General features: G+C 37.9%; 1 protein-coding gene across 4 annotated transcripts in view; it reads right to left on the bottom strand.

Moving 5' to 3' along the window:
• Positions 1 to 25,068, bottom strand: part of Rim (Rab3 interacting molecule) — a 282,788-nt gene that overhangs the window by 85,962 nt on the left and 171,758 nt on the right. For 2 of the 4 annotated variants that reach the window (XM_073974170.1, XM_073974149.1), the window contains exons 13-16: positions 19,528 to 19,650; positions 12,941 to 13,279; positions 7,910 to 8,256; positions 3,592 to 6,476 (exon numbers count right to left, since the gene is read on the bottom strand). In XM_073974170.1, coding sequence (XP_073830271.1) covers positions 3,592 to 6,476; positions 7,910 to 8,256; positions 12,941 to 13,279; positions 19,528 to 19,650 — 3,694 coding nt within the window. Of the gene's footprint in view, positions 1 to 3,591; positions 6,519 to 7,909; positions 8,257 to 12,940; positions 13,280 to 19,527; positions 19,651 to 25,068 lie in introns of all 4 variants that reach the window. The other 2 variants (XM_073974159.1, XM_073974180.1) reach the window with 2 other exon arrangements.

Genomic DNA, 25,068 nt, shown 5'->3' with positions numbered 1-25,068 from the left:
TTAAGACCCGCACTCGAATCACTTTGATTTTTGTTGAAACAACTTGCATTCGCTGCCTCAATTACGACAGTAAAAGTTTTTTCAGGGGCAAGGGCATACTTCTTGAGAAAACAGCCCAAAAGTTGTAAAAACCCCCTATGGTACCATATGTAGTGGATGGAGGGCTCGAACCGAATACTGCGTTCGTCCACACTTTGAATATTGTAATATTTCTTCGAATATTAGATGAAATCCGAAGGTGGTCCAAACTTTGGATCTCTAAGTATTGTCGATACATAGTCTATGTTCATATTTTGGCCATATCTGTCCAATCATTGTGGTGTCACCCACACAAAGGTTCAACATTTTTGTGTGGTTCGAGGATCCTTTGAACATTTTTACCGACGGTTCTCCTAGTGGCCCTGTTTACAGCGATATTATCTTTTTTGTAGGCTAGTGTGATAAAAAGTCCTGTCTATCAATATCCCAGCAAATTTTTGAGCTTTATTCCTATCCATACTTTTGTCGGTGCATACGCCCAACATGTTTTTTTTTTTTGGGAAAACAAGTATTTCAATCCACACAGGCTGAGGGTATATCTCTGTCGGCAAAGCCTACTTATACTTTTTTACTCGTTTTAATTTAATTTGAATTTTTTATGTTACTATATTTTAAATTAAATTTATGTTGTAGTTAGTTACATCTTAATTTTAAATTTAATGTTAATTTTAATGTTTTAATTTTGTTTTAAATTCTAATTTAAATTAAAAATTGATTTTTTATTTTATATAATTTTTTGTATATTAATTTGATTTTTAATTGTAAAAGTAATTTTAAGTTTAATTTTATTGTTAATATTTATTTTATTTTTAATTTAAATATTATGTTTTGTTTTAATTTAAAAATGAAGATTTTTATTTTAAATTTAATTATTATTTCAATTTTAATTTTAATTTCTGTTTTAATTTTAGTTTTATTTTATGTAATTATACCCTCAGCCTTTAGGCTAAAGAGGGTATTTACACTTTGATACGACCAAAAATGTGCCTCATAGAAATAATGGTTTTAGACCCCAAGTATGTTTGTACGATATCCGTTTCAGACAATTTTGAGTCGATCTAGCAATGTCCGTTCGTCTGTCTGTCTGTCCGTCTGTCTGGCTGGCTGGTGCGCACGATAACTCTCGAACGGATAATCGATTCGGTTCAAATGTTGGGTATCGAAATATTTTGTCCAGATTTGATTTAAGTTCGAAGATGGACCATATCGGTCCACTCCTTCAGGTACCTCCCCCACAAAAATTCAAAAATGTTCGGAAAAATTGTCCGCACGATAACTCTTGAAGGGAGTAACCGAATTAGTCCATACTTTGCACATCGTGACATTTCTACCAGACATAGATGAGGTTCCAATATGGACCCTATTGGTCCTCTCTTTCGGGTACCCCCCACACAAAATTTTGCTTAAGTGCAGTTTAAGGCCTGATCTCGAATCGCTTTGATTTTTGTTGCAGCCAATTGTATTCACTACCCCCATTACGACGATATAATTTTTTTCAGGAGCAAGTCAATACTTCCTCAGAAATCAGCACGAAAACTGCAAACAACCCATATAATACCAAGTGTCGTAGTAGGAGCGCAAAACTCTCGAACGGATCAACATATTTGGTTCAAATTTTGGGTCTTTCAATATTTTGTCCAAACTTAGTTTATGTTCAAAGAGAGCATATATCGGTCCACATCTTCCGGTACCTCACCCACAAAGATTCAAAATTTTTCGCCAAGATTGTGGCATAATAACTCTAGGAGGGAATAACCGAATTGAGCCAAACTTTGCTATTGGTAATATTACTTTCAGGCATAGATCGGGTTCTAATATGGACTATATCGGGTACGTGGCTGAGGGTATATTTCTGTCGGCTCAGCTGACTGATACTTTCTTACTTGTTTTAATCATAATGTTGATTGCTAATTATACCCTCAGCCTTTAGGTTAAAGAGGGTATTTACACTTTGATACGACCAAAAATGTGCCTCATCGAAATAATGGTTTTAGACCCCAAGTATGTTTGTACGATATCCGTTTCAGACAATTTTGAGTCGATCTAGCAATGTCCGTCCGTCTGTCTGTCTGTCCGTCTGTCTGTCTGGCTGGTGCGCACGATAACTCTCGAACGGATCAATCGATTCGGTTCAAATTTTGGGTATTGAAATATTTTGCCCAGATTTGATTTAAGTTCGAAGATGGGCCATATAGGTCCACTCCTTTAGGTACCTCGCCCACAAATGTTCAAAAATTGTCGCAAACCTTGTGCGCACGAAGGGAGTAACCGATTAGGTTCATACCTTGCCCATCGTAAAATGTGTACCAGACTTAGGTAAAGTTTCAATATGGACTCAATCGGTCCACTCCTTCGGGTACCTCCCACACAAAATTTCGGAAAAGTTCACTTTAGGGCCATCTCTCGAATCGCTTTGATTTTTGTTTTAGCGACTTTTATTCACTGCCCCCCATACGACGGTATAAGTTACATCAGGGGCAAGTCCATACTTCCTGAGAAAATAGTCTGAACGTTGCAAAAACCCCCAATGACACCGTGTGAGGTGGTTGGAGCGCAGGATAACTCTAGAACGGATCTGCCGATTCGGTCCAAAATTTGGCCTTAGTAATATTTTGTCCAAACATAGTTTAAGTTCGAAGATAAGCCATATTGGTCCACATCTTCAGGTACCTCCCCCACAAAAGTTCAAAAATGTTCGGACAAATTGTGCGCACGATAACTGTTGAAGGGAGTGGCCGAATTGGTCCATACTTTACACATCTTAATATATGTACCAGATATAGATCAGGTTCAAATATGGACTATATTTGTCCACTCCATCCGGTACCTCCCACACAAAATTTCGGATAAGTTCACTTTAAGACCTGATATCGAATCACTTTGATTTTTGTTGAAGCAACTTGCATTCGCTGCCTCAATTACGATGGTAAAAGTTTTTTTTTCAGGGGCAAGTCCATACTTCTTGAGCAAACAGCCCGAAGGGTGTAAAATAATTATTATAATAATTTCACTTTAGTTTTTATTTTAAATTTATTTAAATTAAAACTTTTATTTTAGATGTGCCTTACATTTCTTTATTAATTTTAATATTATATTAAATGTTAATTGTAATTGAATTTTTAATTTTATTGTTAATATTAGTTTTAATTTTAATTTAAATTTTAAATTTATTTAAATTAAAATTTTTATTTTGGATATAATTTTTATTTTTATCTTAATTTAATTTTGAACTGTAATTTTAAATTTCATTTTATTTTTAATTTAAATTTTATTTTTAGTTTTAATCTATATCTTCATTATATTATAATTTTGATTTTAATTTAAATTAATTTAAACTATGGTAAAAATGTCAACCTGAGCCGAGTCGTGGTCCTATTTAGGCAGTAAAGACATTTACCCGGAAGGTAAGACTTTTGCGTCAAGACCCGATAGATAAGGATCACACCGGCAAACTGTTGTTACCCAATCGGTGCCGCTAAACGTCTTTTAAGCTTTCAATCTACCCTCCCTGCTATTTTGAAAGGTATACATTCAGATGTAATTTGTACTCACCAACTTTATCATCTGGATTGCCTTCTTCTTTTTTAGCGCCGTCAGCACCTTCACCATCCGGCTTCGGATCGACATATTCACTAAAATCATCGTCCAACATTGCATCAATTGCATCCCAATCGATGACATCGCCAGCCGCATCGGGATCAGCATCAGCATTCGCACCACCCGATGTTGGATCGCCAGAATTTTGGGCAGTTGTATTATCCGTTGACGCCGCCGCCGTTGTTGTGGCCGTTGCATTGGCATTCGTTGTCGTTGATGATGATGTGGTAGTTGTTGTTGTTGTGGTGAGATTTGTGGTTTGAATGATTGTTGTAGATGATGAAATCGTTCCGTCAGCGTTAACGTTAGCGTCGTTTGTGGTGGTTGAATGTTTCAATGAGGCACGTTTATTGGGTGATGTTGTGGAATTTGCGACACCATGATGGGAATTTGCAAAAGAGGAAGAAGAAGCAGCATTATTAGCATTATTACTACCGGCCATAGCAGCGCCGGCAGTGCCAGTCGCAGTGCCACCACCGCTGGCACTGCCACTCCCACTGCCAGCCTTCAATGACTGTTGGTCTAAAACTTCTTTCCCTCTTTGTCTAAGACTACCGCTACCACTAACTGGCATAGCACTACTACCGCTACCACTACTACTATACTGGCGATTCGTGTTCGAATGTTGTTGTTGCTGTTGTTGTGAGGTGTTGTGGGCGGCGACACGATCACCGTAATCATCGTACTCAAAGTACTCGGGCTGATCATTAATACTGACGAGATTACTGCGATCGCTGCCTGTTTCGTATTGTTGTTGTTGGTGGCGACTACTCCTCTTTGACGAGGCAGTAGCCATGGCTGATTGACGTGGTCCCCCCGAACGACTGCTATCGTATTGTTCGCCAACAGGTCCTGGCCGCTCGCCGCTATTACCGTGGCCATTGACCATGCCGCTGCCGCCACCAGTTCCACCATGCGGCATTGATGCGGACGTGTGTGGATCAGAGCCCATCATTTGGCCATGGTCGTCGACGGGAGAAAAGTTGTGGGCGTTTTGTGCGCTGGGAGGGTGCGGCAAGTTTCGACGGCGTTTCATGTACGGTCCCGATGGTCCATAGAGTTTTTCATGTGTGGAACGGTCTAGGTCGAGGGACATGTGGTTGCGCCCCCTGGTCATGTCGTAACGTCGACGTGAGTCACGAAATTGCGAAGGAGCCACACCTCGCCTAGTCCAGCCCACGTCCGAGTCATAGGTTATGGTCACAATTTTGTCGTCTGTCACTAGGAAGTGCGAGTGGCTCAAAGGATTCGATGGATTTACATTGGCCCCCATGTACGATTGACGTATATTGGTCTCCGAACCATAGCGTCGCGATAGATCTTCATCGAATTGGGCGGGATAGACTTCGTCCTCGTAGCGAATGCGTCGTCTACCCCAGCTCTTGGCATGCAAGTCGTCATAGTCCAAGGAACGCGATTGACCCTCATGAAACATTTTTCGCCGATCGAGCGAGGTACGACCCGTAGGTATGCCGATTTTAGGTTTCTTGAGAATAGACGGCGGCTGTGCACGACCCTCGGCAATGGGTACAGCCGATACCAGGGCATCTTCGCTAAGTTGACGCGACAAACGCAACACGGACTGCGTGGGCAATTGGGGTGGAGGGGCCAGGGAGGATTTAGCCTTTTTGTGCGCTGTTGGAGTTGGGGTATGAACATGGTATGTGGGCACCGCGCCCAGGTCTAGCTGTGGCCCCGTTAGGCCAGTAACGAAATGCTGATCCACACATTCACCGCACATTGCCGGATCAGTGGTGGGCAGTGAAGGCTCTGAGGATGACGGTTGAAACATCGAAAGCGATGGTCTGCGCAACAGCTGCTCAGCTGTATAGGGATAGGTGATTGGATTATGTTGGGGATGGGGGTGGGCGTCTACCAGACAATAGGGATCGGGACAGGGTCCAATGGTAAGGCCCGATGAGGCCAGGGCTGCATTGGTCGATAGCACCACCGGTTGGCTGCCATTCTGGCAGTGACTACAGGTGTTGTCGTAATGATCGCGTATGTAACCAACATAGGATGAGGGTGACGAAGAGACGGTGTGAGCATGAACGTGGGCTGCAGCCGGATCAGCTGTTAGGCCAATGCGAGCCGGTTGTTGGCGAAAAAAGTTCACAACGGGCGATGTCAGACGCTTAAGACCACGCAATGTAGTCGCGCTACCGCCACTGCCGGCAGCCGCCTCCGCTTCCAAAGCGTCTATACAACAATCGGGTGCAAACCCGGGATCGGAAGGGAAATGCGTGAAATTGGCAGCATGCGGTTGATATTCGGGAAATTGTATGGTGGGAATCGCATGTGGTGGTGGTTGTTGTTGTGTTTGTGGAGGAGGTGGGTACTGAGGTGGATTAAATGTATTGAGTTGTTGCTGTTGTTGTTGTGTAAGTGTCAGAGGATCTTGTGTAACGAGTTGGGCGTTGCCACTGTTGTCTATCAGCATGATATTGGGATTGGCTGGATCGAGAAAATATTGCTCGACCAAATCGCCACTATTGTCGGTCACCATGAGTTGTGTTGGCAGTTGTGGTTGTTGTGCTGGTGTTAGTCCAGCCGTTGCCGCAGCATGGGCTGCTGCTGCCGCTGCAGCGGTTGCCGTATTCGGTGGTGATTCACTGGCCGCCAATTCGGCAAGACGTTGTAGGTGTTCCAGCTGTTCGAGCAGTTGCATCTGTTGCGTTGTCGTCTGGACATGTGGTGGTGTATGAAACGCCGCACCCATTGGCAAATAGTCGCAGTCATCCACTTCGATGGTGTTCGAGCGAAAGCGTTCAAAGAAGCCACCCCTGCCGCCGCCGTCGTCGCCGCCACCTAAACGCATTGGCTGACCGACAGTTTGCATACTGTTCGGTCCAAAATAAGAGCGCCAATTTCGTGGTAAGCTACTGTTACTTTGGAAAGGTTATTTTTGCAAAAGGATTTTTGTGTGGGTGTGTGTTGGTGTTAGATTTTCATTTCGGGTGTGTGTGTGTGGGAGAGTTAATGTAATTTTGTAACATTTTCCAAGAGAGGAGAGAATTAGGGGGGTTTCAGTGTTGCCATTGTTGAAGAAAATTTGAGAAAAAGTGTTATTATTATTTGGAGTGTTGGTGTGTGTGTGGCGTATATGTATGTGTGTGTGTGAGCAAGTGTTGGTGTTGTGTATTATTGCACACGCAAGGCAAGTACATGCAAAGTAAGTGGTGGGTGGGTGACAAGCCAAAACGAAGGAGCAGAGTTTTTGTTGTTGATTGTGATAGATTTTGTGGAGAAATTTAGTGAGAGAGATAGAGAAAGAGACAAAGAAGCCAAATGATAAGAAAAACATAACCAAAAGAGAAACAAAATGAATGGTAATGATGTCCGTGATTGAAAGAGATTGGGAGCGATGAGAGCAGGGAGTGATGAAATGGAGGGGAATTTGTGGTAATATGGGGGAGAGTAGGAATTTATGGAGAAGAGTTAGTTTGTGAGCGAAAGCAAAATAATGTTTAAATGATATGGAAAAAAGACACAGTGATAGTTATTGTTGTGGTTGTCGTTCGTAGGCATTTTTAGAAGCATTTCAAACACAAAATTAAGCGCAGGCGTCATTGAGTCGTTCGTTCGTTGTTGTTGTTGTTATTTGTTGGTGGGTGGTGGTGGTTGGTGGTAGTTGAGGTCGTGGTTGAATAAGGAGTTGAAATCATAGTTGAGTATTTTTGGTTGTTTTTTTTTCGGTTGATTGTTAAAAAACGTAACACATAAAGACAGGAACAAAAAGAACAAAGACATAGTAAACATAAAGAAAGTTGGCATGTATTGGCTTGTTTTTTGTATTTGTTGTTGTAAATTTTGTAAAGATTTTTGGGATTTGGTTGCAATTCGTTTTTCGTTAATTTGCCAGATATGTTTTTGGAGATTCGTTTTGAGTTTTGAGCTATGGCCAGATTTTGGGTACGATATGTTTTGTTTTCGTTTCCTTATTATTTTGTCAGGAGTAGGGAGCGGGGTGAGATGCATATTTATTGTTTTAATTTGTTAATGCCAAAAACCCGTGTTTTGGTTTTGAATTCCTAATTTTTCACAAAGCGCAAAAAGCACATTTCACAATTTTCATTTTCTCTTAAGCTTTTGATTTTAAGTTAAAAAAAATATCATTTTGGTGTTGTAAAAGCTTTAAGCTTTTTTACATATTTGAAGTAGAAAAAATTTTATTCCAATAACAAAGTGAAAAAAGCTTTATTTTTTGTTGATTTGACGAAGAATACAAACGTATTTGCGTATGTCTATTCTTCTTCGAAAATTCAGTACTCACCTGAGTCCTCGAGACCCTCTTAACCTTTCCGATTGTGTTGAAAATGAACTGGAGGTCACACTAACCAATGACTCAATATCCGAATCACCAAAATCACCCATATAATCTTTATCCGGCGATAGCGAATGCCGCGGACGCATACGTGTCTCCATCGAATGCAGATCACTGTCCGACAGACCGGTATAGTGTCGCTCCCAGCCACCACCACCAGTACTACGATATAGTGGTTGATGATGCGGTTGACGTGTGCGATGTCGACCAAAACGACCGTTACCCGAAGATAAACGTTCGTCAAACTCTTGACCCAAACGATCACGTATCATGGCGCTGCGTGATGTTTGGGGTACCTGAAAGGAGAGAGATTGATAAAGAGGGATATTAGAAGTATGTAATGGGGGAAGGTGAATTATAAGGGTAAGTATGAAGGACTACGCCGGATTACAAATAACACTTTTGAAGAGTCTATCCTTACATGAAATGTAAAGGAAGTCTTCAGAAGTCTTCTGTCTAAAGAAGACCTTTAGAAAGTCTTCTGTCGTTATGAGACATTTTGCAGATCTGTTATCTATGTGAGACTTTTACGAGGTCGCCTATGTATGGCACACGTTTGGGAGATCTTCTATGTATAGGAGATCTTTGGAGGTATATAGGAAACCATAAGTAGGTCTCACATCCATGGGAAACCTATCCATAAGAGACCTTTAGAAGGTCTCATATCTATAGACAGCAAGAAGGTTCCTATCCATAGGAGACTTTCTAAAGCAGACTTTTGGAAGGTCTTATATCCATAGGAAGCCTCGGATCGCTTATCGTTATGCGGCCTTAAGAAGGTCCCCTATTCTAAAGAGGCCTTCAGAAGGTCTCCTATCCATAGGATACCTTTAGAATGTCTCCTGTCCACAAGATACCATTAGAACGTCTCCTATCCATAGCAGACGTTTAGAATGTCTTATATGCATAGGAAACCTAAGAAGGTGTCCTATCTCTAGGAGGCCTTAAGAAGGTCCCCTATCCCCTATCTAGAATACGTTTAGAAGTTTCCCTATCCATAGGAGACCTTTAAAAAGTCTCCTTTTTATTGGAAACCCATAGAAGATCTCCTATCCATAGGAGACCTTTATATTGCCCCCTACCCATGGGAGACCTTTAGAAAGTCCCCTATCTATAGCAGACTTCAGAAGGTCTCATATCCAAAGGAAGCCTAAGAAGGTCTCCTATTCCTCAGAGGGTCTCCTACCTATAGGAGACCTTTAGAAGGTCTCGCACTTATAGAATACCTTTAAGAAGTCACTCTTCTATAAGAGGCCTTTAGAAGACCTTATCTACTGGAGACCGTAAAAGGTCCAATTTGCATAGCAGACTTTTAGAAGGTCTCCTATCCGTAGCAGACCTTTAGAAGGTCTATTATCTACTGGACCTTTTAGAAGGTTCAATATACATAGCTGACCTTTAAAAGGTCTCCCATCCATAGGAGACCTTTAGAAGGTCTCCTACCTATAGGAACTTTAGAAGGTCTTCTACCTATAGGAGACCTTTAGAAGGTATCAATTTCATAGGAGGCCTTTAGAAGGCCTCCCATCTATAGAAGACCTTTAGAAGGTCTCCTACCTATAGGAGAACTTTAGAAGGTCTCCTACCTATAGGAGACCTTTAGAAGGTATCAAATTCATAGGAGGCCTTTAGATGGTCTCCCATCCATAGGAGACCGTTAGAAGGCCTCCCATCTATCGAAGACCTTTAGATAGTCTCCTATCCGTAGCAGACCTTTAGAAGGTCTATTATCCACTGGAGACGTTTAGAAGGTCCAATATACATAGCAGACCTTTAGAAGGTCTCCCATCCATAGGAGAACTTTAAAAGGTCTTGTACCTATAGGAAAACTTTAAAAGGTCTTCTACCTATAGCAGACCTTTAGAAGATCTATTATCTACTGGAGACCTTTAGAAGGTCTAATATACATAGCAGACCTTTAGAAGGTCTCCTACCTATAGGAGAACTTTAGAGGGTCTTCTACCTATAGGAGAACTTTAGAAGGTATCAAATTCAAAGGAGGCCTTTAGATGGTCTCCCATCCATAGGAGACCGTAAGAAGGTCTCCCATCTATAGAAAACCTTTAGAAGGTCTCCTATCCGTAGCAGACCTTTAGAAGGTGTATTATCTACTGAAGACCTTTAGAAGGTCCAATATACAAAGCAGACCTTTAGAAGGTCTCCCATCCATAGGAGAACTTTAGAAGGTCTTCTGCCTATAGGAGACCTTTAGAAGGTATCAAATTCATAGGAGGCCTTTAGATGGTCTCCCATCCATAGGAGACCGTTAGAAGGTCTCCCATCTATAGGAGACCTTTAGAAGGTCTCCTATCCGTAGCAGACCTTTAGAAGGTGCAAGGTACATAGCAGACCTTTAGAAAGTCTCCCATCCATAGGAGACCTTTAGAAGGTCTCCTACCTATAGGAGAACTTTAGAAGGTCTTCTACCTAAAGGAGACCTTGAGAAGGTATCAAATTCATAGGAGGCCTTTAGATGGTCCCCCATCCATAGGAGACCGTTAGATGGTCTCCCATCTATAGAAGACCTTTAGAAGGTCTCCTATCCGTAGCAGACCTTTAAAAGGTCTATTATCTACTGGAGACCTTTAGAAGGTCCAATATACATAGCAGACCTTTAAAAGGTCTCCCATCCACAGGAGACATTTATAAGGTCTCCTACCTATAGGAGAACTTTAGAAGGTCTTCTGCCTATAGGAGACCTTTAGAAGGTATCAAATTCATAGGAGGCCTTTAGATGGTCTCCCATCCATAGGAGACCGTTAGAAGGCCTCCCATCTTCAGAAGACCTTTAGAAGGTCTCCTATCCGTAGCAGACCTTTAGAAGGTCTATTATCTACTGGAGACCTTTAGAAGGTCCAATATACATAGCAGACCTTTAGAAGGTCTCCCATCCATAGGAGACCTTTCGAAGGTCTCCTACCTATAGGAGACCTTTCGAAGGTCTCCTACCTATAGGAGACCTTCAGAAGGTATCAAATTCATAGGAGTCCTTTAGATGGTCTCCCATCCATAGGAGACCGTTAGAAGGTCTCCCATCTATAGAAGACCTTTAGAAGGTCTCCTATCCGTAGCAGACCTTTAGAAGGTCTATTGTCTACTGGACACCTTTAGAAGGTCCAATATACACAGCAGACCTTTTGAAGATCTCCCATCTATAGGATACCTTTCGAAGGCCTCCTACCTGTAGGAGAACTTTAGAAGGTCTTCTACCTATAGGATACCTTTAGAAAGTATCAAATTCATAGGAGGTCTTTAGATGGTCTCCCATCCAAAGGAGACCGTTAGAAGGACTCCCATCTATAGAAGACCTTTAGAAAGTCTCCTATCCGTAGCAGACCTTTAGAAGGTCTATTATCTACTGGAGACCTTTAGAAGGTATATTATCTACTGGATACCTTTAGAAGGTCTCCCATCCATAGGAGACCTTTAGAAGGTCTCCCATCCATAGTATACCGTTAGAAGGCCTCCCATCTACACAAGACCTTTATAAAGTCTCCCATCCATAGGAGACCTTTAGAGGGCCTTCTATCTATAGCTGATTTCGGGAAGGTCCCGTATCCATAGTAAAGGTCTTCTTGACATAGGAAACCTCTACAAGGTCTCCTTTCCATAGGAGACCTTCAGAAGGTCTCCTATCCATAGCTAAATTTATCTACAGGAGACCTTAAAAGGTCCAATATACATAGCAGACCTCCCATCCATAGGAGACCGTTGGAAGGCCTCCCATCTATAGAAGACCTTTAGAAGGCCTTCCATCTATAGGAGACCTTTAGAAGGTCTCCCATCCATAGGAGACCTTTAGAAGGTCTCCTATCCATAGCTGACTTTATCTACAGGAGACCTTTTGAAGGTCCAATATACATAGCAGACCTTTAGAAGGTCTTATATCCATAGGAAGTCTCACAAGTCTCTTACCTATAAGAGAACGTTAGGGGGTCTCTTACTTATAGGACACCTTTATAAGGTCTCCTGTTCTTAGCAGACCTTTAAAAGGTCTTCTGCAGGAGAAGGTCTCCTAACTAGAGCAGACCTTTAGAAGGCCTTGAACCTGTTGGGGACCGTTTGAAGGAAGTGTTTTACCTGTTGGGGACCGTTAGAAGCTCTCTCGTCTATAGGAGATCTTAGAGGTCCTAACAGAAAACCTCTGTCTATATATCACCTCTGTTTGGATCCCTGTATATGGAAGAAAGGCTTTTATGAGTTCCCTTATATAAAGAAGACCTTAAGGTTGTCTCCCATCTACACAAAACATTTAAGTGGTCTCCCAGCTACAGAATATATATAATTATATATATATAATTGTTCCACAAACATCCCAGATGGGACAAGGGAGACTTCTCTCATATCAATGAGTGCACCCCGATTCATATTTAGCTCAATGATATGGGACCTACTGTTTATTTCCGAGTCCGAACGGCGTGTCGTAAGACACCACTTGTAGAGAAGTTTTACAAGGCTGAAATACTCAGGAAATGTCGCCAACATCACTGAGGGGTATTTTTCCACCGTTGAAAATTTGATGTTGCCTGGCCTGGGAATCGAACCCACGACCTTTAGCGTGCAAGGCGGGTGTGCATACCATTGCACCACGGTGGCACCCCAGCTACAGAATACCTTTTGTATATCTCCTAGCTGTAGAAGAGCTCCAAGAGGACTCCAACTATATAAGTATTATAAAAGGCCTCGTATCTATAGAAGACCTTAAGGAGGTCTGGTGTTCATGGAAAACCTCCATTTATAGAAGGCAATTATTTTGGTTCCTATCGACAGAAGTCCTACATACATATGTAAAAGACCCCTATCAAGCCCGTATACATACAGGACCTTCCAAAAGTGTCCTATTTATAGAATACCATTAGCAGAGCTTATTCACATATAGTTGCTTTTTGAGAACAACGTTAAGTGTTGTTCTATTTATAGCATTAGGTCTCTATCTCATCCAAAAAATACCTTTTTGAGGTCTTTTTCGTATGTACTCACCTTTGGCAGTTGTCTCTTTTTTGGTGAACCCGTTGGTGTGGCAGTCGCCGAGCGCGATTGGAAGCGTTGCTGTTGTGATGCCGATGTACCGACACCACTATCATAGGGCGTTGCAATCGATGATGTTACACCACTATATGGTGGTATACTACCTATATCGTGTCCTCGATATTCTGGTGGTGACAGGGAACCACGTCTTGGACTAGTACTGCGATAATAACCGCTGTGATATACATCACCGGGTGCCGCAGAATGGCTACGTTGACTAAGACTCATGCCACCGGGACCAGTGGTTGGAGCACCATTACGACGATAATAGCCACTTGGAGCACCGGGAGCCTAAATGTAACAATAGCAAAATTAAATTAATAAATTTTTTTGAAAAAAAAAATTAGGTAATAATTGTTTTATTGGAGATTTTCAAAATAAATTATTATTTTTTCTTTAAAAGTTTGTTCTTTGTTTTTTTTAATAAACATAAAATTAAGAAATTATCCTGTAGAAATCCTTAAAATGTTAAAAATTATTGTTTTTTTTGTAAATTTCAAATAACTACTTGGAAAAAACACATGGAAAGAAACAAATGAATGGAAACAAGCAGCTTTGAAGTAACTTCACATTGAGAAATGTAAGTAATGAAAAAAAAACAACAGGGAGGTTTAGAAAAAAATTTCTTGGCATAACAAGAAAATAGCTTTTCTTACAGCTGTAGAGTAAACGAAAAAATTAGGTTTAAAAGTTAATTGAAGTTAGATGTTGTTAGTGGAAAATGTGCCAAAATGTTGGGGGAAACTAAATGAGATGTCAAAAAATTTATTTCACAAAATGTTCCTTAATTTTTCTAGGGAAATTTGAGTTGATGCATTATCGGAAAAATGGTTGAAAAAATGTCGAAATACATAAAACTATGGTTATGGAATACACTCCATTGTATAACTGCTTGCTATATACCAGCCGAACGACAACAAAATATGATAACAAATTCTCCACCAGTGATGTTTTAATAAATGTTTTCAAAGCCTAAAGTCCCATGTGTTAAACAATTGACCCAAAAATATTAGCTACACGAAAGATTTTTTAGAGCATGTGGACCTTTATGTCATGCAAGAATGGAATGGAAAACATCATATCGCTTTTACCTTCGGTAAAATATTCAAAACGATCCTCAAACAGCTGTTGCAGTGAACTTACTCGGGAATTTGAGCCACTAAGCGTGGATTTTTAAAAACATTTTCCACTCAACAAAAGGACACTAAGCGTTGACTTTTAAAAATATTATCCACTCATCAAAAAGACACTAAGCGTTGACTTTTAAAAATATTTTCCACTCATCAAAAGGACACTAAACGTGGATTTTTAAAAATATTTTCCCCTCATCAAAAGGACACTAAGCGTGGATTTTTAAAAATATTTTCCACTCATCAAAAGGACACTAAGCGTGGATTTTTAAAAATATTTTCCACTCATCAAAAGGACACTAAGCGTGGATTTTTAAAAATATTTTCCACTCATCAAAAGGACACTAAGCGTGGATTTTTAAAAATATTTTCCACTCATCAAAAGGACACTAAGCGTGGATTTTTAAAAATATTTTCCACTCATCAAAAGGACACTAAGCGTGGATTTTTAAAAATATTTTCCACTCATCAAAAGGACACTAAGCGTGGATTTTTAAAAATATTTTCCACTCATCAAAAGGACACTAAGCGTGGATTTTTAAAAATATTTTCCACTCATCAAAAGGACACTAAGCGTGGATTTTTAAAAATATTTTCCACTCATCAAAAGGACACTAAGCGTGGATTTTTAAAAATATTTTCCACTCATCAAAAGGACACTAAGCGTGGATTTTTAAAAATATTTTCCACTCATCAAAAAGACACTAAGCGTGGATTTTTAAAAATATTTTCCACTCATCAAAAGGACACTAAGCGTGGATTTTTAAAAATATTTTCCACTCATCAAAAGGACACTAAGCGTGGATTTTTAAAAATATTTTCCACTCATCAAAAGGACACTAAGCGTGAATTTTTAAAAATATTTTCCACTCATCAAAAGGACACTAAGCGTGGATTTTTAAAAATATTTTCCACTCATCAAAAGGACACTAAGCGTGAATTTTTAAAAATATTTTCCACTCATCAAAAGGACACTAAGCGTGGATTTTTAAAAATATTTTCCACTCCTCAACAAGACACTAAACGTGGATTTTTAAATATATTTTCCAATCATCAAAAGGACAATAAGCGTGGATTTTTAAAACTATTTTCCACTCATCAAAAGCGTGGATTTTTAGAAATATTTTACACTCATCAAAAGGACACTAAGCTTGGATTTTTAAAAATATTTTCCACTCCTCAACAAGACACTAAGCGTGGATTTTTAAAAATATTTTCCACTCATCAAAAGGACACTAAGCGTGGATTTTTAAAAATATTTTCCACCCTTCAAAAGGCCACTAAGCGTGGATTTTTAAAAATATTTTCCACTCATCAAATGGACACTAAGCGTGGATTTTTAAAAATATTTTCCACTCCTCAACAAGACACTAAGCGTGGATTTTTAAAAATATTTTCCACTCCTCAACAAGACACTAAACGTGGATTTTTAAATATATTTTCCAATCATCAAAAGGACAATAAGCGTGGATTTTTAAAACTATTTTCCACTCATCAAAAGCGTGGATTTTTAGAAATATTTTACACTCATCAAAAGGACACTAAGCTTGGATTTTTAAAAATATTTTCCACTCCTCAACAAGACACTAAGCGTGGATTTTTAAAAATATTTTTCCACTCCTCAACAAGACACTAAGCGTGGATTTTTAAAAATATTTTCCACTCCTCAACAAGACACTAAGCGTGGATTTTTAAAAATATGTTCCACTCATCAAACGGACACTAAGCGTGGATTTTTAAAAATATTTTCCACTCCTCAACAAGACACTAAGCGTGGATTTTTAAAAATATTTTCCACTCATCAAACGGACACTAAGCGTGGATTTTTAAAAATATTTCCACTCCTCAACAAGACACTAAGCGTGGATTTTTAAAAATATTTTCCACTCCTCAACAAGACACTAAGCGTGGATTTTTAAAAATATTTTCCACTCCTCAACAAGACACTAAGCGTGGATTTTAAAAATATTTTCCACTCCTCAACATGACACTAAGCGTGGATTTTTAAAAATATTTTCCACTCCTCAACAAGACACTAAGCGTGGATTTTTAAAAATATTTTCCACTCCTCAACAAGACACTAAGCGTGGATTTTAAAAAATATTTTCCATTCCTCAACAAGACACTAAGCGTGGATTTTTAAAAATATTTTCCACTCCTCAACAAGACACTAAGCGTGGATTTTTAAAAATATTTTCCACTCCTCAACAAGACACTAAGCGTGGATTTTAAAAATATTTTCCACTCCTCAACAAGAAACTAAGCGTGGATTTTTAAAAATATTTTCCACTCCTCAACAAGACACTAAGCGTGGATTTTAAAAATATTTTCCACTCCTCAACAAGACACTAAGCGTGGATTTTTAAAAATATTTTCCACTCCTCAACAAGACACTAAGCGTGGATTTTTAAAAATATTTTCCACTCCTCAACAAGAAACTAAGCGTGGATTTTTAAAAATATTTTCCACTCCTCAACAAGAAACTAAGCGTGGATTTTTAAAAATATTTTCCACTCCTCAACAAGAAACTAAGCGTGGATTTTTAAAAATATTTTCCACTCCTCAACAAGAAACTAAGCGTGGATTTTTAAAAATATTTTCCACTCCTCAACAAGAAACTAAGCGTGGATTTTTAAAAATATTTTCCACTCCTCAACAAGACACTAAGCGTGGATTTTAAAAATATTTTCCACTCCTCAACAAGACACTAAGCGTGGATTTTTAAAAATATTTTCTACTCCTCAACAAGACACTAAGCGTGGATTTTTAAAAATATGTTCCACTCATCAAACGGACACTAAGCGTGGATTTTTAAAAATATTTCCACTCCTCAACAAGACACTAAGCGTGGATTTTTAAAAATATTTTCCACTCCTCAACAAGACACTAAGCGTGGATTTTTAAAAATATGTTCCACTCATCAAACGGACACTAAGCGTGGATTTTTAAAAATATTTCCACTCCTCAACAAGACACTAAGCGTGGATTTTTAAAAATATTTTCCACTCCTCAACAAGAAACTAAGCGTGGATTTTTAAAAATATTTTCCACTCCTCAACAAGACACTAAGCGTGGATTTTTAAAAATATTTTCCACTCCTCAACAAGAAACTAAGCGTGGATTTTAAAAATATTTTCCACTCCTCAACAAGACACTAAGCGTGGATTTTAAAAATATTTTCCACTCCTCAAAGAGACACTAAGCGTGGATTTTTAAAAATATTTTCCACTCCTCAACAAGACACTAAGCGTGGATTTTAAAAAATATTTTCCACTCCTCAACAAGACACTAAGCGTGGATTTTTAAAAATATTTTCCACTCCTCAACAAGACACTAAGCGTGGATTTTTAAAAATATTTTCCACTCATCAAAAGGACACTAAGCGTGGATTTTTAAAAATATTTTCCACTCCTCAACAAGACACTAAGCGTGGATTTTTAAAAATATTTTCCACTCCTCAACAAGACACTAAGCGTGGATTTTTAAAAATATTTTCCACTCCTCAACAAGACACTAAGCGTGGATTTTTAAAAATATTTTCCACTCATCAAAAGGACACTAAGCGTGGATTTTTAAAAATATTTTCCACTCATCAAAAGGACACTAAGCGTGGATTTTTAAAAATATTTTCCACTCATCAAAAGGACACTAAGCGTGGATTTTTAAAAATATTTTCCACTCATCAAAAGGACACTAAGCGTGGATTTTTAAAAATATTTTCCACTCATCAAAAGGACACTAAGCGTGGATTTTTAAAAATATTTTCCACTCATCAAAAGGACACTAAGCGTGGATTTTTAAAAATATTTTCCACTCATCAAAAGGACACTAAGCGTGGATTTTTAAAAATATTTTCCACTCATCAAAAGGACACTAAGCGTGGATTTTTAAAAATATTTTCCACTCATCAAAAGGACACTAAGCGTGGATTTTTAAAAATATTTTCCACTCATCAAAAGGACACTAAGCGTGGATTTTTAAAAATATTTTCCACTCATCAAAAGGACACTAAGCGTGGATTTTTAAAAATATTTTCCACTCATCAAAAGGACACTAAGCGTGGATTTTTAAAAATATTTTCCACTCATCAAAAGGACACTAAGCGTGGATTTTTAAAAATATTTTCCACTCATCAAAAGGACACTAAGCGTGGATTTTTAAAAATATTTTCCACTCATCAAAAGGACACTAAGCGTGGATTTTTAAAAATATTTTCCACTCATCAAAAGGACACTAAGCGTGGATTTTTAAAAATATTTTCCACTCATCAAAAGGACACTAAGCGTGGATTTTTAAAAATATTTTCCACTCATCAAAAAGACACTAAGCGTGGATTTTTAAAAATATTTTCCACTCATCAAAAGGACACTAAGCGTGGATTTTTAAAAATATTTTCCACTCATCAAAAGGACACTAAGCGTGGATTTTTAAAAATATTTTCCACTCATCAAAAGGACACTAAGCGTGAATTTTTAAAAATATTTTCCACTCATCAAAAGGACACTAAGCGTGGATTTTTAAAAATATTTTCCACTCATCAAAAGGACACTAAGCGTGGATTTTTAAAAATATTTTCCACTCATCAAAAGGACACTAAGCGTGGATTTTTAAAAATATTTTCCACTCATCAAAAGGACACTAAGCGTGGATTTTTAAAAATATTTTCCACTCATCAAAAGGACACTAAGCGTGGATTTTTAAAAATATTTTCCACTCATCAAAAGGACACTAAGCGTGGATTTTTAAAAATATTTTCCACTCATCAAAAGGACACTAAGCGTGGATTTTTAAAAATATTTTCCACTCATCAAAAGGACACTAAGCGTGGATTTTTAAAAATATTTTCCACTCATCAAAAGGACACTAAGCGTGGATTTTTAAAAATATTTTCCACTCATCAAAAGGACACTAAGCGTGGATTTTTAAAAATATTTTCCACTCATCAAAAGGACACTAAGCGTGGATTTTTAAAAATATTTTCCACTCATCAAAAGGACACTAAGCGGGGATTTTTAAAAATATTTTCAAACAACAAACTCAACAATAGCAGACGGAAAAAACTACGTAGAAGAAGTCAAACCTTGGAAACGGAGAACGTGTTCCGATCCGATTTTCACAAATTTTTGTAGTATTCGCTTTTTAGCCAAACTGATAAAACATTTTTTTATCGATTGCGGTTTTTATAGCATTTTCGTGAAAATGCACCTATGATCCCATAACAAATTTTCGTTATTATTATTTTTTAGACTTAGATTTAGATTCGTCTGATCCACAGATATTTTCAAACGTAGAGGTAACAAGATTTTTTTTTAAGATTTTTCCAATAAAAAACAAAAATCATTTGTGTTGTTTTTTTACTAATAAATAATAAACTCAAAAGAAAATTGAAGAACAAAATAAGTGTCAAACCTGATTGTGATAACTTAGTCCAATTCCCGAAACGGTACGATAATCACGAGCTACCATGCCGGCTACTCTTTTGCGACCTTGCGGTGACATATCACGTCTTGAACGACGCTCTTCTAAATCAATCTGATGTGGAGCGTATGAGAATAATTATTTTGAATCATGGGAGATTTGTTTTTGTAAAATGGGATGGAATTCATAGCACAAAGAAAATTTGGAATGGAATTTGGGGGGGACGAATGATGTTTCCAACAAAGCGAGGGTATTGCAGGACAGTGGACAAGATTTGTTGGTGAGTTTTGTAAAAAACAAATAAAAGAAAACGAAACAAATAGAAAAACACACAGAGATAAAATACAATAAAAATTTTGGGATATTTAGTGATAAGTATAACCGAGAGATAGAGAGTAAATAGTTTTTGAGTGTAAGTGAGACTAAAGTTTTTTTTTTCATTGCATAGGGTCATAGTTTGTGATACACTGTGAAATGTATTGTTGGACTTTGAGTTGTTCTAATATTTATACAAAAAGCTACATTAATACAAGCTTTAAGCTTTGAAACTCAAAAATTATGCATATTGTGAAAAAAAGATTAACTGAAAATAATTATTTCTACATTTTTATAATAAATATTCAAAACATGCTTGGGTGCTCAACTTATACACAGATAGCATTTGTAGGTGAAGCCTTAAACAAGATTTTGTCACAGTTTTGTGTTTATTTGGTTTTTTATCCTTTACATGGAAAAAAAGTTTCATTACATTGTGTTCTCCACTGTACGTTTGTTGTTGTTTATACAGTTTTTTCTTATATTACGTATTGGTTTTTTTAATATTTTTTTTATGTTGTTATTTGTTATTATAAAAAACATATATTAGTTTTTACTGTCTGTTTGGTGTTGAATATCAGTTCACAGTTTTGTAAATGTCCTGTTTTGTTTCTTGTTCATGTTTCTTTTCTTATCTTCTTTATTTTGTTAAAGAGTTGTGGTTTTGAGAGAAACAAAATTTTACACAACATTGATCGAAAAACAAATGCAAGTTTTTTCTTTTGTTTTTTTTAAAAGGTTGAAGAGAAAATCCAATCTAAATAATTTTGAAATGAATTAACATATGAATGAAGAATAATTTCATGAGTTTGAATTTGATGAAATGATTTCAATACAAACAATGAAACAGGCTGTTTTTCAAACACAACATGAACGGGACACATCATTTAAGAACGATGAAAAGGAGCGAAAATGAGTTATGAAGATGATGATTTATGAGCTTTAAGGTATTAACGAAGTATTGAACTTGAAAGCGTTTGAAGAAATTGAGACACTTCATAAATACGAGCCACTTGACAATATACCCCCCTAGGGGAAGGCCAAGATTTCGATGGAAAGACCAAGTTGATGATGATATCTCAAAACATGACGTCCGAATTTGGAGAAATAATGACGAAGATCGGCGCATTTGGAAATCTATTAATAGTTCTACTAATGGAAGAAAACTTTCTGTTTAGAATATAAGGAAAGTAAGCAAGAGATCCTTCAAATAATGCTCACGCTACATTGAACACCTTTTATATTAAATACCGATTTGAGAGTGTTTAAATTGATATAAACCTGAAGAACGAAAAAATATTAAAATATACCTATACGTTCAAAAATTATAAATTTTGTACTGTAACCAATAGCAGGTAACCAATAGCAAGGTTCAAATTTTCTATAGAAAACATAAGATTTCTTAAGGACTTCTGTAGATATCAGAAAACATTTTATCGTCTTATATAGACACCAATTATCTCTTGATGTCTCCTGTTGACAATAGAAGGCTACACAACAGAGGATGTTTTGAGGTCTATAGTTGACAACAGGATGTCACTTAAGGTCTTATTTTGATAACAGAGTTTTCTATAGGTCTTAAGGTCTTCTGTAGACAACAGAGAATCTCTGGATGTCTATAGTACACAACAGACGGCTACTTGAAGTCTTCTCTTGACAATAGAAGGCTCTGAAAGTCTTCTATTGAACAGAAAGCCTCTAGAAACCTTCTATATGCAACACAATGCTTCTTGATGTCTTCTATAGGCATCAGAAGATCTTTTAAAGTCGTCTATAGACAACAAAGAAGGCCTGTTAAGGTCTCCTATAGACAATACAAGGCCTTTTGAAGTCTTCTCTTAACATTAGAAAGCTTCATGAAGTCTTTTATAGACAACAGAAGGCCTCTTGAGGAATTTTATTGATATAGGAAGACCAGTGAAGGCCTTTATAGACAACAGAAGGCAACTTGATTTAAACGATCGAAGTCTTATATAGACATCAGAATATTTCTTGAGGTCTTTTATAGATATCAAAGAATTTGTTAAGGTCTTCTGTAGACAACAGAGGATCTCTTGAGGTATATTGTATATAAGTAAAAACCACTTAAGATCTTCTTTCGATAACAGAAGGCCTTGGAAGTCTTCCGTCGACAATAGAAGACCTATTGAGGTCTCCTCTGTTTACAATAGAAGACCTCTTAAAGTCTTCTATAGACAATAAAGGACCTATTGAGATTTTTTGTTGAAAATAGAAGGACTCTTGAGGTCTTCTATAAATAACAGAGGATCTCTTGAGGTTTATAGTAAACAACAGAAAACATATTGAGGACTTCTATAGTCTCTTGAGGTCTTCAGTAGATAACAGAAGGCTTCTTGGGGCCTTCTATAGGTATCAGAAGACCGATTAAGGTCTTCTATAGACAAAAGAAGAACCTCCTGAGGTTTTCTATAGTCAACACAGGATCTCTTGATCTATAGTAGAAAAACAGAAGACCTATTAAGGACTTCTATCGAAAGCCGAAAGCCTCTTGAGGTCTTCTATAGAAACCCGAAGACCTGTAAAGGTCTTCTATAGACAACAGAGGATCTCTTGAGGTTTATAGTAGACAATAAAAAACATATTGAGGACTTCTATAGATTTCAGAAGACCTCTTGGGGTCTTATATAGTCAACGGAAAGTCTCTTGAGGTCTTCAATAGACAACAGAAGGCTTCTTGGGACCTTCTATAGATATAAGGAAGCCTTTTAAGGTTTTCTATAGACAAAATAAGACCTCTTGAGGCCTTCTAAATATAGCAGGAAACATTTAAAGGTCAAGAGCATCTCTTGATCTATAGTAGACAACGGAAGGCCTATTGAGGACTTCTATCGAAAGCCGAAAGCCTCTTGAGGTCTTCTATAGAAACCCGAAGACCTGTAAAGGTCTTCTGTAGACAACAGAGGATCTCTTGAGGTTTATAGTAGACAATAAAAAACATATTGAGGACTTCTATAGATTTCAGAAGACCTCTTGGGGAGGACTCTTGAGGTCTTCAATAGACAACAGAAGGCTTCTTGGGACCTTCTATAGATATCAGAAGACCAATTAAGGTCTTCTATAGACAAAAGAAGACCTCCTGAGGCCTTCTATAGATACCAGAAAACCTGTTAAGGTCTTCTATAGGCAACAGCGGATCTCTTGTAGACAACAGAAGGCCGATTGAGGACTTCTATCGAAAGCAGAAAGCCTCTTGAGGTCTTCTATAGACAACAGAAGGCTTCTTGAGGCCTTCTATAGATATCAGAAGACCTATTAAGCTCTTCTATAGACAAAAGAAGACCTCCTGAGGCCTTCTATAGATACCAGAAGACCTGTAAAGGTCTTCTATAGACAACAGAGGATCTCTTGAGGTTTATAGTAGACAACAAAAAACATATTGAGGACTCCTATAGATTTGAGAAGACCTCTTGGGGTCTTCTGTAGTCAACGGATGGTCTCTTGAGGTCTTCAATAGACAACAGAAGGCTTCTTGGGGCCTTCTTTAGATATCAGAAGACCTATTAAGGTTTTCTATAGACAAAAGAAGACCTCCTGAGGCCTTCTATAGATACCAGAAAACCTGCAAAGGTCTTCTATAGGCAATAGAGGATCTCTTGATCTATAGTAGACAATAGTAGGCCTATTGAGGACTTCTATTGAAAGCCGAAAGCCTCTTGAGGTCTTCTATAGATACTAGAAGACCTGTAAAGGTCTTCTATAGACAACAGAGGACATCTTGAGGTTTATAGTAGACAACAGAAAACATATTGAGGACTACTATATATTTTAGAAGTCCTCTTGCTCTTTTATAGTCAACGGAAGGTCTCTTGAGGTCTTTAATAGACAACAGAAGGCTTCTTGGGACCTTCTATAGATATCAGACGACCTATTAAGGTTTTCTATAGACAGAAGAAGACCTCTTGGGGTCTTCTATAGTCAACGAAAGGTCTCTTGACGTCTTCAATAGACAACAGAAGGCTTCTTGGGGCCTTCTATAGATATCAGAAGACATATTAAGGTATTCTAAAGACAAGAGAAGACTTTTTGAGGCCTTCTATAGATACCAGAAAACCTGTAAAGGCCTTCTATAGACAACAGATGATCTCTTGATCAATAGTAGACAAAAGAAGGGCTATTGAAGACTTCTATCGAACGCAGAAAGCCTTTTGAGGTCTTCTATAGACACCAGAAGACCTGTAAAGGTCTTCTATAGACAACAGAGGAGCTCTTGAGGTTTATAGTAGACAACAGAAAACTTATTGAGGACTTCGACAGATTTCAGAAGACCTTTTGGCGTCTTCTATTGTCAACGGAATGTCTCTTGAGGTCTTCAATAGACAACAGAAGGCTTCGTGGGACCTTCTATAGATATCAGAAGACCTATTAAGGTCTTCTATAGACAAAAGAAGACCTCCTGAAGCTTTCTATAGATACCAGAAAACCTGTAAAGGTCTTCTATAGGCAACAGAGGATCTTTTGATCTATAGTAGACAACAGAAGGCCTATTGAGGACTTCTATCGAAAGCAGAAAGCCTCTTGAGGTCTTCTATAGATGCCAGAAGACCTGTAAACGTCTTCTATAGACAACAGAGGATCTCTTGAAGTTTATAGTAGACAACAAAAAACAAAGTGAGGACTTCTATAGATTTCAGAAGACCTCTTGGGGTCTTCTATAGTTAACGGAAGGTCTCTTGAGGTCTTCAATAGACAACAGAAGGCTTCGTGGGACCTTCTATAGATATCAGAAGACCTATTAAGGTCTTCTATAGACAAAAGAAGACCTCCTGAGGCCTTCTATATATACCAGAAAACCTGTAAAGTTCTTCTATAGGCAACAGCGGATTTCTTGATCTATAATAGACAACAGAAGGCCTATTGAGGACTTCTATCGAAAGCAGAAAGCCTCTTGAGGTCTTTTATAGATACCAGAAGACCTGTAAAGGTCTTCTATAGACAACAGAGGATCTCTTGAGTTTTATGGTAGACAACAAAAAACATATTGAGGACTTCTATAGATTTCAGAAGACCTCTCTGAGTCAACGGAAGGTCTCTTGAGGTCTTCAATAGACAACAGAAGGCTTCTTGGGGCCTTCTGTAGATATCAGAAGACCTATTAAGGTCTTCTATAGACAAAAGAAGACCTCCTGAGGCCTTCTATATATACCAGAAAACCTGTAAAGTTCTTCTATAGGCAACAGCGGATTTCTTGATCTATAA

The sequence above is a fragment of the Musca autumnalis genome, unplaced genomic scaffold, assembly GCF_047663935.1.
Source record: "Musca autumnalis isolate F117 unplaced genomic scaffold, ASM4766393v1 scaffold_1, whole genome shotgun sequence".
In the NCBI taxonomy this organism is placed as follows: Eukaryota; Metazoa; Arthropoda; class Insecta; order Diptera; family Muscidae; genus Musca; species Musca autumnalis.
The sequence above is the reverse complement of the archived record's forward strand: the minus strand, read 5'-3'. Positions and strand labels throughout refer to the sequence as shown.